At 33.0% G+C, this 15,470-nt stretch overlaps 1 protein-coding gene across 1 annotated transcript in view; it reads left to right on the forward strand.

Moving 5' to 3' along the window:
- The window catches only part of LOC138700421 (uncharacterized), a 928,427-nt gene that overhangs the window by 569,431 nt on the left and 343,526 nt on the right, over positions 1-15,470 (forward strand). Inside the window, exon 5 of the mRNA XM_069827038.1 lies at positions 376-443. Within this exon, the coding sequence (XP_069683139.1) occupies positions 376-422 (47 nt within the window). The 3' untranslated portion in view covers positions 423-443. The remainder of the gene's footprint in view (positions 1-375; positions 444-15,470) is intronic.

Below are 15,470 nucleotides of genomic sequence, written 5' to 3' on the forward strand. Positions count from 1 at the left end.
GAAATAGTAATAGAAGATAAAGAAGTAACAGTGGATTCAGAATAGTTAAAAGAATAGAATTACTCGTAGAAATCTTACCTCACAGCGGTCCATCTAACAAATGGATCACAGAATCTGACCGGGATAATTTTTTAATGCAGACAAAATATTTCTGAATAAATGTGATCAGTTTGGTGTAAATTACGGTTTTAAAATAATAATAATAATAATAATAATAATAATAATAATAATAATAATAATAATAATAATAAATATTTATATTTCATCGATTGTTGAAAATAAGTGGCTGACAGACTGAGGGACAATTGAGCTCATAATTAAACAATTGATCTTATATACGAAAGAGATCTAGCATATTTTTCTTTTCATTTGCAGTTAACTCTTCCCTTCTGCATCGTGAATGTGTGCCAATTATCCTCTGATCTCCATTGGATTATTTCGAGGTAAGAAAATAATTTTTCGGATCAAGATATTCTTATAGAGATTGGTATGTATGTGATATTACAATGTAAAATATGTAGAATACATTTTAGAAACACTGAATTAACACTTGTAGTTTTGGAAAAAAAAAAAAAAAATATATATATATATACTAATTAAAGTAGTATATTTGTAATGTCAGTTTGAATTTAAAGTATTAATTTTTAATGTAATTTTCTTAAGATACTGGATTTTAAAGAAAGTAATAAAACAAAGATATACCAAGGCTTTTTTTTCTTATTTCACGATTAGACAATAAAATTCAAGGACTTTAAAGTATAAGGAAATTAGAAAACTCCCTAAATCCTTTCCTCTACGTATTATTGAAAAAAAAAAAACAGGACTGAAATGTAATATGATTATTATGAAGTCTTCCTTAAGCTACGTTACGCGGTCGAACATCTTTACCAGCGTCATGGTACTACCACTGAAGATGGAGGAGCACTTCTCCGAAACATGTATGGTTTTTAACCGATTTTATTAATTTTATTCAATCATTAAAAAGTGTTAATATAACTGTATTATATTACTTTTATTATATATAATTGTTTTTTGTATCTCAGAATAAGTGGAGACCACTAAATTTAAATCTGTTCTTGATACAATATTCTCGTCACTTTCCCTTGACCTTTGGGTATTAAATAAAGTGTTGTGATTGACCGTTTCAGGAAGCACAGTGAATTCCAGTGCAAATCGTTTAACGTGTCCACATGCAGTCGTCCGGTCATGTCGACATCCTCTTTCATAATTCAAAGCAGGTAGCGCTCGCCCAGGTTGTTAGGCAACCTGCAGGACCGAGGCGCCGGCTTAGAGCTGATTACGGGCCCATTGTGTCCTATCATCAAAATTGGACGATGCATATTGCATTGCAGACCTGCCGTATCACAATAAACCCCACGTAAACACGCAAGCGTTGCTGCCGACCTCAATCAAACCTGATTCAATGTTTATCAAACTACTTCACACCCTCTCCGCTTCAAAAGACCTTTAATTTTAGTAAAAGGGTGTAGTGCTAGCCCAACGGACAGTGTCAAATTCTCATTCTGGAGATCCAGATTTTAATCTCTTCTAGTACAAGTGTGGTTTGCAGTGAACGAAGGTGTTTCTGTAGCAGGTTTTAATATTTCAAATTCTCTCTTTTTATGTTTAGGCTGTTACCAGCCAATATGTCAAAGATACTGTACAAACACATATTTTAGAATGAATATTAAATCTTAATTGAGGGGTTGGGTGCAAGAAAGGCATTTTAGAGGATGTGCCCTTTTTGAGTAAAGAGCTTTATTGTGTTCTCTGATCTGTTATGCATATGATCACCAAGTTGTAGTTCAATACTGTGATCATAGAGGTCAGGAGTACCCAAAATGTAAAGGTGTGCATAGGTAACATTATTACGGTTTAAATTTTCAACATCAATTTTCTCAAAACATGCATTTGAGAGAAGTGCCTTTCTTACACCCAACCCCTAAATTATCTATATATTGTTAAAGAAATTTATTGAATATAATAGTTATTTATTATACAAATTCGTAGAAGTTCTTTTTTTGCCACGAATGTGAAGCTTGTGAAACTCAACTTCGCCTCCTATCACAAACTTTACACCCATGTCAAAAAGATAGCTTTACGAATATTCTAACATACAATATTTTTCTACGAAAGCACAAATTTACATTAAATAAATATTTGAAATTGGAAAGGTTATAAAATCACGATTTCACGGCCGTCTAAACTCAGAACCATTAAGAAATAAGTATCCATGGAATTGCAGGCTATTTTATTCATGACCACGATTTCATGGTCGTCTAAACTGGCCATATAATCAACAAAGAGGTCAAGAAATTTTGAGTTCTATGAGGGAGAGTCAAAAAGTAACCTTAATAATTGTTTTATTAATTGAATATGTGCAATAAGACTACAAAGACTTCATCATTTTTCAACATAGTCCCCACTACGTTCAATGCAAATGTTCCTGTTACAGGCTACTATGTTGAAAAGTGATGAAGTCTTATTGTACAGTAGTGGCAAAAAAACCTGACCGACCCTTGTAGCTGAATTCAGAGTCACAGATTCAAATTTTACTAGTCACAAAACACATCCATCTTGTATAATTATTTGTAACATTGAAATTTATTGCATTTGTTCGATTCTTACTGCCTTTTGTTTCCTTCAGTGCCTCAAACTTACGAAGAAACATTGAGAGTTTTATTTTCACCTGGCATCAATATTCCATTTATACTCTATTCGGCAAAGATAACTGCGTATTTTTACATTAAATAGCAGTACATACCTCTGGCTTCACTATCCATATTGAAATTGCCACAGTTTGACACAGTACACAGCACAGGATTATTTTGTATCAGCTACAAGGGTCGGTCCGGTTTTTTTGCCACTATTGTAGCTACATATTCAATTAATAAAACAATTATTAAAGTTACTTTTTGACTCTCCCTCGTATATCTTGTTGCAATGAGTGCTACAGACGTAACTTCAGAATAATACGGGCTAAAGTGTAAATATAAATATTAAATTTGTTACTTATTTGTGTTAAGTGTAACATTTACGTCATGAAAGTTAGAGATAATGCATTATTTCTTACTGAATGAAGTTTGTACATTGAATATTGCATTTTCTTTGACAGTGCGTAAAATGGATAGCATTGCGTAAAGTGATTACCCACATTTTTACGCACTAGTATTTTAAAGGCTCACTTTAGGCATTGATAACAGTGAGTAAAATGCAACTTTACGCACTATCGTAGAAAAAATTTGTGGTACTGCTAAGAATGGCTTAACAGCAGGTGCCAATATAATACATTAAATCTTACAGCAATAAATTTTACGTAAGGAAATATACAGGATGAATCGTAAGTAATGTCATTAATTTCAGGGGTTATTCTTTGAAATATTTCAAACAAAAAAGTTTAATACAATTTTTTTCCTTTTTTACTTCCTTTTCGAGAAAAAATTGTTTTATATGAAACATTTCATAGCGTGCTTTGAGAAAGCCATTGATTTAATTCCCAATGTGCTCATATGATTTGAATATTAGTATACAGCTGACAGTACAGATTTATTCGTGGTAATTCAGTACACATTAGAAAAGCGAATCTTCATTTATAATACGTACACCTATATATATATATATATATATATATATATATATATATATATACACACACATAAATTACGAAGAAATCGTATAAGAAGTGTCGTATTTAATTTGTATGGAAATATCCTGGCGTTCGAGAATTATCTGATTCAAAAATCCAGATTTAGTGGAAAAAAATTGAGAGAAACCGGATCATTTTTAACAAGAAAAAGCTGCATAAAATTGCGTTCTAAATGAAGACAAACTTGATGACGACTACAGATAGGCCTATAGGTTACAACAGTCTACAACGAAGTCGTTAAAAATTAACTGAACGGACATCAACTTCGAAAGCGACGAAATTGTTAAAACTATAACCTTATAAGACAACAGTCGTCCAGGGTGTGTCTAGAAATCTTTTCAAAAGATGTGAAATTTTCATTAGAAAGGATTTTCGGAAGTTCCAGTATTTATTTTAAGGTAAGCGAATAAATTACTTCTGTAATATAATGTACAAGTAGCGAAATTGCCGAAAACTGGCGCGCTCGAATACCAATGAGCGGGCTGTAGCTTACCCATGTCGCTTTTTCGAGCTGCGCCGTATTAAGCGAAACCTGTTTTCAGGCGTACTCTAGTTATTTGGTGATTATAAGTGCAATTTAGGGAAGTACATCACAATATCGTATATAAATTACAATCATATTAAAAACTATGTGAATAATCTGTCGTTAATCGATGTGTAACTTTAAATCTCGACTAGCGTGACAAACTTACAGGTAGAATGCGCCAGTTGAGAATTTAATGCTAATTTCAAGCTCGTACAGATAATGTGATGAAGTCACGGACTTGAACAGTATTAGATTCGTAATGTAACATTCATGAGGATAAACTACTCTATCACAACAGACAAATATATTTCGTGTACACAGGGATTAAAGCGTACTGGACTAACAAACGAGTATAATCTCATTTTAACACAGATCACTGCATAATAATTTTATTTAATGGAAATTAAATACATTTAATTAATAAATTTCGTAATGTGTGTGTTTAAACACGTCATATGCTTTATGATAGTTTATCCATTCGGATATTCGATACTCTGCATTTATCCAATGCATAATTGTAAATTGAGCAGCGTGTTTGTGCCCTTGGCTTTATTGCTTCGTTCAAGAATATTGGGAAGCCTACAGATTGATTACGCTTGCATAAGTCTCGCTACAACGGACGGTGTTTATATTTAGTCTACAATATTGACAGTGATAATAATAACTGGACTGAACAAATTTGAATATATTAATAAAGAAGTTTCGGAATATATAAAATATTAATTATAGACGTACAAATAATGGATCATGATTTTCTATCGAATAAAAGTATTAATTTCAAGTTTCTTTTCCATTTAGAATATCTACAGTTACATCAAAAACAAGGATAATGGCATTTCAAGAAAAAATCTTGTAAAGAAAAATTATAATTTAAATAAAAATTGTAGCCCATGTTTCACACATTTTCTATCTGATATATGAAAAGAAATAAAATAGTCAGAGAAATATTATACAAAATTAATATGTTTACACACTTATGTCCGAATAGAAAACTAGAACTACGGCTGATGACGAGTAGAGTTCAATTTTGAACAACCTGAAATTGGACGGAGTTACGCAATAAGAGACCAAGCGCCAAAAACCTGTTTCGAGATATTGGCCATTGAAATAAACCTGTTTTTATAAAACATTTTATGCAAGAAGTACTATAACTTTCATACTTTCCTTATAAATAGCAGAAAAATTGAGGTACCTCATTCGTGATTTTTTCCGAGTTAAAAATGCCTGCCATCAACAGATTTTTGCAAATATCTCTTCTTCTTCTTCTTCTTTTTTTTCAAATTGTCGTTTGGTTTATTATTGCGTAGCTCCGTCCAATTCACTGCTCCAATACTGGAAGGTAAGGTGATGATAAGAAATTAAGAAGTAACGTTGGATTTTGAACAACAAACTGTAATTAATTTTTTACTGAAAATTAAGTCCAGGATGATGACGCGCAGAGTTGAATTTTGAACAAACTATAATTCATTACTCCTGTGCTGAAAAGTAAGACCAGGATGATAAGGAGTAGCGTTGAATTTTGACCAACAGGCAGAAATTAACTATTTCTGTGCTGAAAATTAAGGCCAGGATGATGACGGGAAGAGTTGAATTTTGAACAACCTAGAATTCATTACCCCTATGCTGGAAAGTAAGATGAGGATGATAAGGAGTAGAGTTGATTTTGAACAACAAACTGCAATTAATTTTTTCTGTGCTGAAAAGTAAGGCAAGGATAATGAGGAGCAGAGTTGAATTTTGAACAACCAATAATTCAATACTCCTGTGCTGGAAAGTAAAATGAGGATGATAAGAAGTAGCGTTGAATTTTGAACAACTGGAATTAGTTATTTCTTTGCTGAAAACTAAGGCCAGGATGATGAGGAGCAGAGTTGAATTTTGAACAACAAACTGGAGTTCATTACTCCTATGTTGGAACGTATTGCGAGGGTGATGAAAAAAATTATTATTGCTGGAATAGAAAAGTATTCTTGTGAATAATTTTATCTTGACAAGATAAGAGTTCAATTTTGACCAACAAACTGCAATTCATTATTCATGTGACAGAAAGTAAGGCGAGAATAATACGATAAATTAGTGTTAAAGAATATATTCGTTACTTCAGTGACAGAAAATATGGCAACGATGAAAACAAGTGAAGTTGAATTTTATTCACTAAGTCCGAATACATTGTTCCAATTAAAATATGAGAGGAGAACTGTTGACTAAAAGAGCTGAATTTTGACACGAACAAGAGATGATCTTTAAATTTTGCTTCAAGATCTCATAGAGATATTTCGTGCTCTGGAAATATACGAAAAAAAAATCTACCGGCGTAGCTCAGTCGGCCGATCCGGAGTCGCACTCAGGTTCGATCTCAGCTTGGGCTGATTACCTTGGCAGGTTCTTCCTAGGTTTTCCTCAACCGTAATGCAAATGTCAGGTAATCTATGGCGAATCCTCGGCTTTATCTCGCCAAATACCATCTCGCTATCACCAATTCCATCGACGCTAAATAACCTCATAGTTGATACAGCATCGTTAAATAACCAAGTAAAAAAACTATAAAGAACATGCCTTCCTAAGGAAACGCTGGTGAGACTTTCATCGATCTCCAAACTACATCGTCCTGGGCCGATTTTGAACTCACGAGTCCCGGCAGCTAATAAGAAGACTTCAAGGATAAATCTGATCTAATGAAAGATGTTTTAATTTTTGTACCGGCGCTGGCCTCGTTGGTCCAGCAGGCAGGTCCGACCATCGCACGGTCCCTACTTCGTAAAAGGGAAGGGCGAAGAGGAGGGGGTGTTCCCCCAATGTTCTGCGGTTGAATATTGATTACAGCCCCTGTCCTCTCTGCCAGCCCGCCTGACAAGCCTCGGCAGAGCGCATATAATAATAGCGTGATGAGCCGGCTCTTTTAAGTGCGGGACAAAAGCGGCACAACTCTCGCTCCAAATTTGTAATGATTCAGTGACATTTTACGTCTAAATATTTACGAGAGGCCGTTGTTAAGTTGATTTTACTGTATGTCCTTACTTGTAATAAAACGGCAGAGAAAAAATCCATTCTCATAACTGGAAAGTCTGAGAAACAATTTTCAAAATTGATCTTCATAATTGAACAATTTAATCATGTTGGAAGATATCCCGAACAAACCAAGGAGAAGAAGGTACATTGGACGATTTTTAATTGGTTTAAATTTACGACGCTTTATCAGCTACAATGGTTATCTAGCATCTGAGTGAGATTGAGGCGTTAATACCAGCGAAATGAGTCCAGGGCCGAAAGTTACCCAGCATTTGCTCTAAATGCGTTGAATAGAATTGTAACAGCTCTGTCTAACAGATATATGATGGATGAATAAATATATCATATCATATCATATCATATCATATCATATCATATCATATCATATCATATCATATATCATATCATATCATATCATATCATATCATATATCATATCATATATCATATCATATCATATCATATATTATGAAGAGTCCACTGCAAGAATAATGGATGTCAATTTCTTGTCGAAAATGAACCAAGACTGTCAATGCATAGCTTAAGACATATAGAATGTACATAGAGAGTTAAGTGGCATTAACACCGATAGTCATTGTCCACAGTTAAGCTTTGAGCGCTAAGCATTTCAAACTTTCAATTGCTTCTCCTGAAAAATGTATTCCAAATGACATCCATCATTCTTGCAGTGGACTCTTCATATCATATCATGTCATATCATATATCATATCACATTTATCATATATCACATCATAATATGTTACGTCATGTCATATATCATATCATTTCATATCATATCATATACCATATAATATCACATCGTATCATATATCACATCATATAAGTTATGTCATATCATAGGCCTATATCATATCATATCATATCATATCATATCATATCATATCATATCATATCATATCATATCATATCATATCATATCATATCATATCATATCATATCATATCATATCATATCATATCATATCATATCATATATCATATCATAACATATCATATCATATCATATCATATCATATCATATCATATCATATCATATCATATCATATCATATATCATATCATATCATATCATATCATATCATATCAATCAAATCATATCAATCAAATCATATCATATCATATCATATCATATCATATCATATCATATATCATATCATATCATATCATATCATATCATATCATATCATATCATATCGTATATCATGTCATGTCATGTCATGTCATATCATATATCATATATCATATATAACATATCATATATCATATCATTATATCACTTCAGATCATACCATATCGTATATCATACCATGTCATACCACATCATATGTCATGTCATATCATATATAATAAAAAAACTCAACTAGGTAACTTGTCCCGACCAAGATTTGAACCGGGGCCCGATCGTTTCATGGTCAGATATGCTAAGCGTTACTCCACAGCGGTGGACGACATTGGACATCCAAGTAAGAGGCGGAGATAACAATTTTTAATTTTTAATCCTTTGTCTCTGAATGAGTCAAGAATCCAATCCTTGTAAGAGAAGAAGAGAAGATAATTGAAAATTTGATATGTCCTTAATTATAATAGGAATTTAGAGATACAAAAGAAAGTAAGACATAAAGAAAGAATGGCATTAACTACCTAATTGTATAATGGAAAGCTCTCAGGAATAATAATAATAATAATAATAATAATAATAATAATAATAATAATAAAAATAGTATTTTATTAGGAATATTTAGCTATGCAATAGTACTCCTTCATTCCAAAACGATTGTTTGGCTCCAAAGGCCTCTGTCCATAGCATTTTCCTCACATAGGCCTTTTCCCTACTTATGAGGTGAAATTTTGACTAAACATACAATCAACATGAGGATCAAATGAGTTGGTGGACACATTCTTTTGCGGTAAATGATTAAAAAATAAGATGATGACGATGAAGGAGACGGAAAAGATGATATTTAGGGCTATATTTTCTTTGTTATAGCTTAGGTTTTGAGATTTTCTAGATAAAAATCCAACAGATCGGGGTTTGATTCCTGTTAGAACATTGAAATTGATTTTTCCTTTCCTTACGAACATTGTTGCTCAGCGATGTCTTCACACCCAGCTCATTACTTGGTTACTCGAAAACCCTAACGCAACCCTTGGAATGGGACTGATTCTTTGGTGCGACCACAGCAAAGGAATAAAGTTATGAGTAGGGCTAGGATTTTCATGATTTAGCATATTTTTTTTATAAGTTCAATGACTTGCTAAAATATGTAGAAATACATATCAAGAAAAAACTAATTAAATTAAGATACTTTGTTGCAGCATATTTGTGCATATTTGCAATTTTTACCTGATAGAGTTTATTTTAATGATCTATTGAGGGAAAGTAAGTGTAAGTAGTTTTCAATGTTTGAGAAACGACGGCCTGGTAATTTTTTTTTTCCATAATACGAGGGCCAGGTCCCAACATATTTACTAGTAAATACCTTTCCAACTAAGATACTCTAGTTTTGAAACAAGCACTTACATACTGCAATAAGAATTTGTGGAGACAGTATTCACTATGACTATTCAGTATCGAGAACTGGATAGACACTGCCTTCATTTTCAACTTAAGTGAACAAATTTTGTTAATACAGTGAAACCTCTCATTTACGGACATCGAAGGGACGTAACAATCTGTCCGCATCTGGGAGGTGTCCTTTATTGGGAGGGAGGCTCCCCAATCTAACAGTAAATTTATAATATGCATTATGTATTCCTTCACGCTTTAAATGAAATGTATTACTGTAGTTTAATTCTAAATACAGTATACTGTACTAAAGTAAATTCTTTGCAACTTTGAACTACAGTTGATAAAACTGAAAAAGAAAAATACAGTACTCTGCCATGCAATTTTATTCTAGGTCTACAGTTATGCAGTACTGTAACTGACAGTTTTCAAGTTAACCTTTACGTTCAGGTGCCATGTCTCTCGAAACAGAACAACTGATTGAAGTGAAGAGAATAATCCTCCCAACCTCATCATGCGTCGAATACAATTTCACGATCGCGGAAACCTTGTACCCATCAGACAGGTTAAATTTTACGACTTTGTTTATCCACCCGCTTCCAGTTAACAAGGGGTAGTCGGCTGGGCCAATGGTAGCCTACGAGACCCTTATGTTATGCTTCATGTTGGAATTTCTTTACAGTTCTCAAAACTAAATTTTTGCAACACATTAGGTCTTGAAATCCAAGTTCTGTCCGCAGTCAGGAGGTAAAGCAAGCTTTAGGACTATGAAACAGCTGTCCGTGTCCGTGTCTGAGAGTGTTCGTAAACGAGAGTTTAATTTATCATTATTTCTATATTATTTAAGTTGGGACATAAAAATCTGTCCGTATATGAGGAGTGTCCGTATCTTAGAGGTGTCCGTAAGGAGAGGTTTCACTGTACTTCCTAAATAATATGTCACTGACATCTGCAACACCGGTGTTATTTCGTTCATATTTTAGCACAGAGGATTCGCCGTCCATTGTTGTAATCGGCTTGCAGACAATTTTTATGACCGGTCATAAACAGCGGTATTCCCTTTCACGAATGTTGAAAGATTTCTGAGAAAATTCTGATCTTTAGAAAATAAGTGACTTGGTCCCTGACATTTGCTACACAGATCTTATTTTGTTAGATTTTACAATTTAGAGTTTAAAGACCATCTGGATCTGTGCTTTTCGGTACAACCACGAAATTTATTCTCCTAAGAATATTTCCACTATAAAAATTTATTCGTAGTAAATGCTTCGAAAAGTAAAATGACAAATTCCAGAAGAATATCTCACGGTCCGGTATAACACTGATCAACAGCTATTTTGCGCCAGACATAAAACTAACAAATTCTTATTAATTTCGACCTCCTGAATTAAAACATAACAAACAAAATGTTTAATCAGTTCGGGTTTTCGAGATGCACAATGTAATTAATTTTATATGCATTCTATTTTTAAAAAATCACCTTATTTCGTGTGTAACTATTTTGTTTTACAAATGTGACGACCCATTATGTCAAAACAATATTAGTATAAGTAGGCCACCATGTTAGAAGCACTTATAGAAACGGAAATGATTTTATTGCCCTTTTACGAGTCTATTAGGAGGGGGTGAAACAGGTTCGCGGTATGAATTCGCTTGAGTTTACCTAGTTTTACTTGAGATGTGCATTTCTTTCACTATGAGCTTTAATGACATTACTGTAGTTTATATTTTGCAATAGACCACCTTGTCAAAACGACTTCTAGAAGCGGAAGTTGTTTTATTGCCCTTTTCGGTTCCACTTGGAAGGGGAGAAATAGATGCGCTATATGAAATCGCTTCAGTTTACCAGGAGATTTCCGTGGTGTTAGTATTCTACGTAAGACGTGTATTTCTTTAAAGTGTGCTTTAATGATAATATTCAAATTACGAATGGTTTATATGTGCGGATTTGAAGGTTGTAGCATTGATTCTTGGAATGCAATTAGACAAGACAAAATTTTGCTACTTTCTATGCGAATTGGACAGTCGCGCTCGAGATAAGCATTATAAAATAAAAGACAATCACTAGAGCCAGGGAAGAAAGATATTATACATCAACCTCTTGTACCTCAAAGTAAAGTAATTTTACTCCCTTGATACATTAAATTAGGGTTAATGAAGAATTTTGTTAAAAGGATGAATCATAAAACTGAAGCATTTAAACATATCCTGGAAAAATTTTCTACTATTAATGACTCGAAAATAAAAGAGAGAGTTTTCAATGGACCACAAATAAATGAAGGACAATCACTTCGAATCTTTGTTGGAAGGAAAAGAGAAAGTCGCCTGGATTGCATTCAAGGAGGTTGTAACCGTAGAAGTGAGAACTATGAAGAACTAGTGCTAAATTTACTGTTGGCGTATGAAACTATGGGTTGTAACATGTGCCTAAAAATTCACTTATAACAGACGCAAAAATATAATAAATTTTGAAATAACCTTTCGGCTCTATGATATAAAACAAAGCTTCGAAACTTTTGGACGTTTCTAAATTTATGACATAAAGCAGAATAACAACGCATTCAACACACTAAATTTTATACGATTCTTTTATTTATTTATTTTTACGTATTTATTTGTTTATGTATTTGTTTATTCTTCCTCATTCTATTTTTTTCCACTTTCTTCATGTTCTTCTTGCCTTTGTCCAGTCTTTCGCATTTTTCCTTCTCTGTCTATTTCCGTTTCTCTTTTCCTCCTTACATCTTTTTCTCTTCCTGGTACTCATATGTTTTATCTTTTTCCCTGTTTACCCAAACTTTTTGGCGAGCTTATATTTGTTTTCTGTAGCCCATAAATTAATTCCTTCCATCTTTATAATTTCTCTTTTTTCTTTGTAGCCTATATATTTGGATGCTTCTTGCTTTTTTCACATATCTTCAATTCTTTCTTGTTTTTAAAAATCACTTATTTACTCCAAAATAATAGTAATAGTAGACGTAGTAGTAAAAATTCACTTCCTTCACTTCCATCTTGACTTTTTCCCCGAGAATTGTGACGATTTCAGTGATGAGCTGGTGAGCGCTTTAAACAAGAAATTTCAACTACGGATAAAAGATACCACCAAGGACAGTGGAGTACCAATATACTAGCAGTGTATTGTTGAACTTTATCTCGTGATTTACCTGATGCCCAGTATGAAAGAAAATGCAGAAAAAGAAAGCTGTAGTCTTCTGAACAGTGAGTATTTAACCTTATTGTCATTATACGAGTATAATGCAGTACTTTGAATAGATATAAATTCGAAAATTTCTGAAAAACCGTAACCAACAACTATTTTTTTATTGTCGTATTCGTATTCGGGAAGGTCAAATTATATAGAAAACATGTATCACATGCCCAGCGCAAAAAGAAAAAAGTTAAAATTTGTAACGCAGTGTAACATGTCAGGGCCCGGTACCTGGCCGCGACCCTGCGCGGCGGTTGAGAAACACCGTCATAAATGACACCAATAGGACATTACTCATGAGGCAACTAAGTCAGGAGATAAAGGGGTAGGGTAGCTAGTTCCTTCCCCTCTCCATTCCATGTTGACTAGTAACAGTCCTCTAATCAGACTTGAGATATATGCTACATTCGTTCTTCCTCTGACATATATCGTCAATTGAGATGTACTGCCTGATAATAGATGTAGGGCTACATATCAGCCAGGAATCTCAATCAGAGGTAATCATGTTGATTATGAACCACCATTAGTCTCTCACAAAGAGCAAAGCCCCAGGTCTCGTATTCAGGATTGTGTATTACTTGTTGCACAAATGATTGCCGATTTCGAGAGAGGTTGGCGCTGCGTTATGCGAAACGATCCATCTCCTACGCAGTGTTTATGCTTTAGTTCGCCTACTGGCCGCCGGCAATCATTCGTGCAACGAGTAATAAGTCCATAGCTTACGATAACATAAAATAAATAAAACAGTCCCTGTGATTGTGAACTATATCCATACTATACGATACAACAGCTTTGCAAGTAGAAACATCTCTGCTTAAATTATAGATGCACAAAGATTTTAATTAAAATTAAGAATTTCTTAAGTGCTGAAAATTACTTAAAACATCCTAGTTTATGTAATATAAAGCATTAAAATGTATAAAGAATTCAGTATGTGTCCCATTTCATTACAGATTCTATTTTGTGTGTGTTGACCTGTGTAGCTTGGCAGCCATTATTCTAATGAATAAGCGTTAATGATTATAGCTAAGGTATGCTATGTTGAAATGATCAAATGCACTACACGTGCACAAAAGTACTGCATGCAAATAATAATAATAAAAGAAGCATCAGAAATTTCCCTCCGTCAACAGATAATGGACGATGTTACAGTTGTCCATAGGAGCTCCAAACTACATTATATCGTCACTATGGACATTTCAATGTCCGAGATACTAGCTAGTCTGAGTATTACATTCCTGCTGTACTTTACGTTATCAATATTTTTCTTGTTTTTATCTTAATTCTGAGAATAATACATCGCACATTTAAATTATTTCTTAAATTAATATAATAAAAATTACTCTGGGCAACAAATTTTATTTTCCGATTATTGCACGAACTTAGAGATGTGATATAAAATATTTCAGGTGTGCTGAATCCAAATCTACACTCGTTCTCCTGTATCACATCAGGATTTTTGGCAAACTGGATATTTATGTAATACTCAGTGGCAAAATTTATCAGCCTTGTGAGATATGTTTTCTTTATTTTGTTTTGTTTTAACCTGCGCAATAATTATGCATTCACTATCGTAGGTAACTGAAGATGTAATGTAACCACAATAAAATTTATGGTCTGTTATCCAAGTCATGCGGTTATAATAAAAATTAATATAATTAAGAAATTGGAAAATCACAAAAATCTCACCAACATATTTAGCAGTCAATCCATTCAAAATAATATTTTCTAAGAACACCTGCCATGGCATTCAGAAAACTTAAAAAAAAAACCAACGATGTGTGTGGACAAATTAAGAAAAAATGGATAAATAGGGCCTACTATACCTGCTCACAGAAACAGAAATAAAATAACATACATGTGACGTAATATGTATGTATGTATTTATTAACATTACAATTGGGTATACACCCGATGGCACTGATATATAATATACAATAATACCATCACAATACAATAATTACAGCAATAAAAACAATAAAATACACGTAACTTTATTTCTAACTATAAATAAATAGATGCAATAAACCTAGGACTATAAATAAAAACTATTCTATAATAACGCCTACAATAAGCAAAAGTAAACCTAACTTATAAGTACTTCTATTTCACCCAACTATTACCAATTTAAGTGATTACATGTCACCTTAATTAATTACATATCAGCTTAATGACATATCATCTTAATTAATTACATATCACCTTAATTTATTTACATATCAACTTAATTACATATCATCTTATTTAATTACATATCACCTTAATTTATTTACATATCAACTTCATTACATATCATAATTAATTACATATCAACTTAATTAATTACATATCAACTTAATTAATTACATGACATAGCTTAGATAATTACAGCTTAGATATATATGTAATAAAGCTGATGACAGTTACCACTTGTGAAAATGTATAATTATAATACATACACTATTGCATATTGATGAGGAATATACACGGTTGATCCAACAACAGAGATTACTTTAAAATCTCCATACACTTTTGTTCGTCAGTTGTCTAGATATCACTTGGAAATTTTTATTGGGAG

The sequence above is a fragment of the Periplaneta americana genome, chromosome 5 (assembly GCF_040183065.1).
Source record: "Periplaneta americana isolate PAMFEO1 chromosome 5, P.americana_PAMFEO1_priV1, whole genome shotgun sequence".
Classification (NCBI taxonomy): domain Eukaryota; kingdom Metazoa; phylum Arthropoda; class Insecta; order Blattodea; family Blattidae; genus Periplaneta; species Periplaneta americana.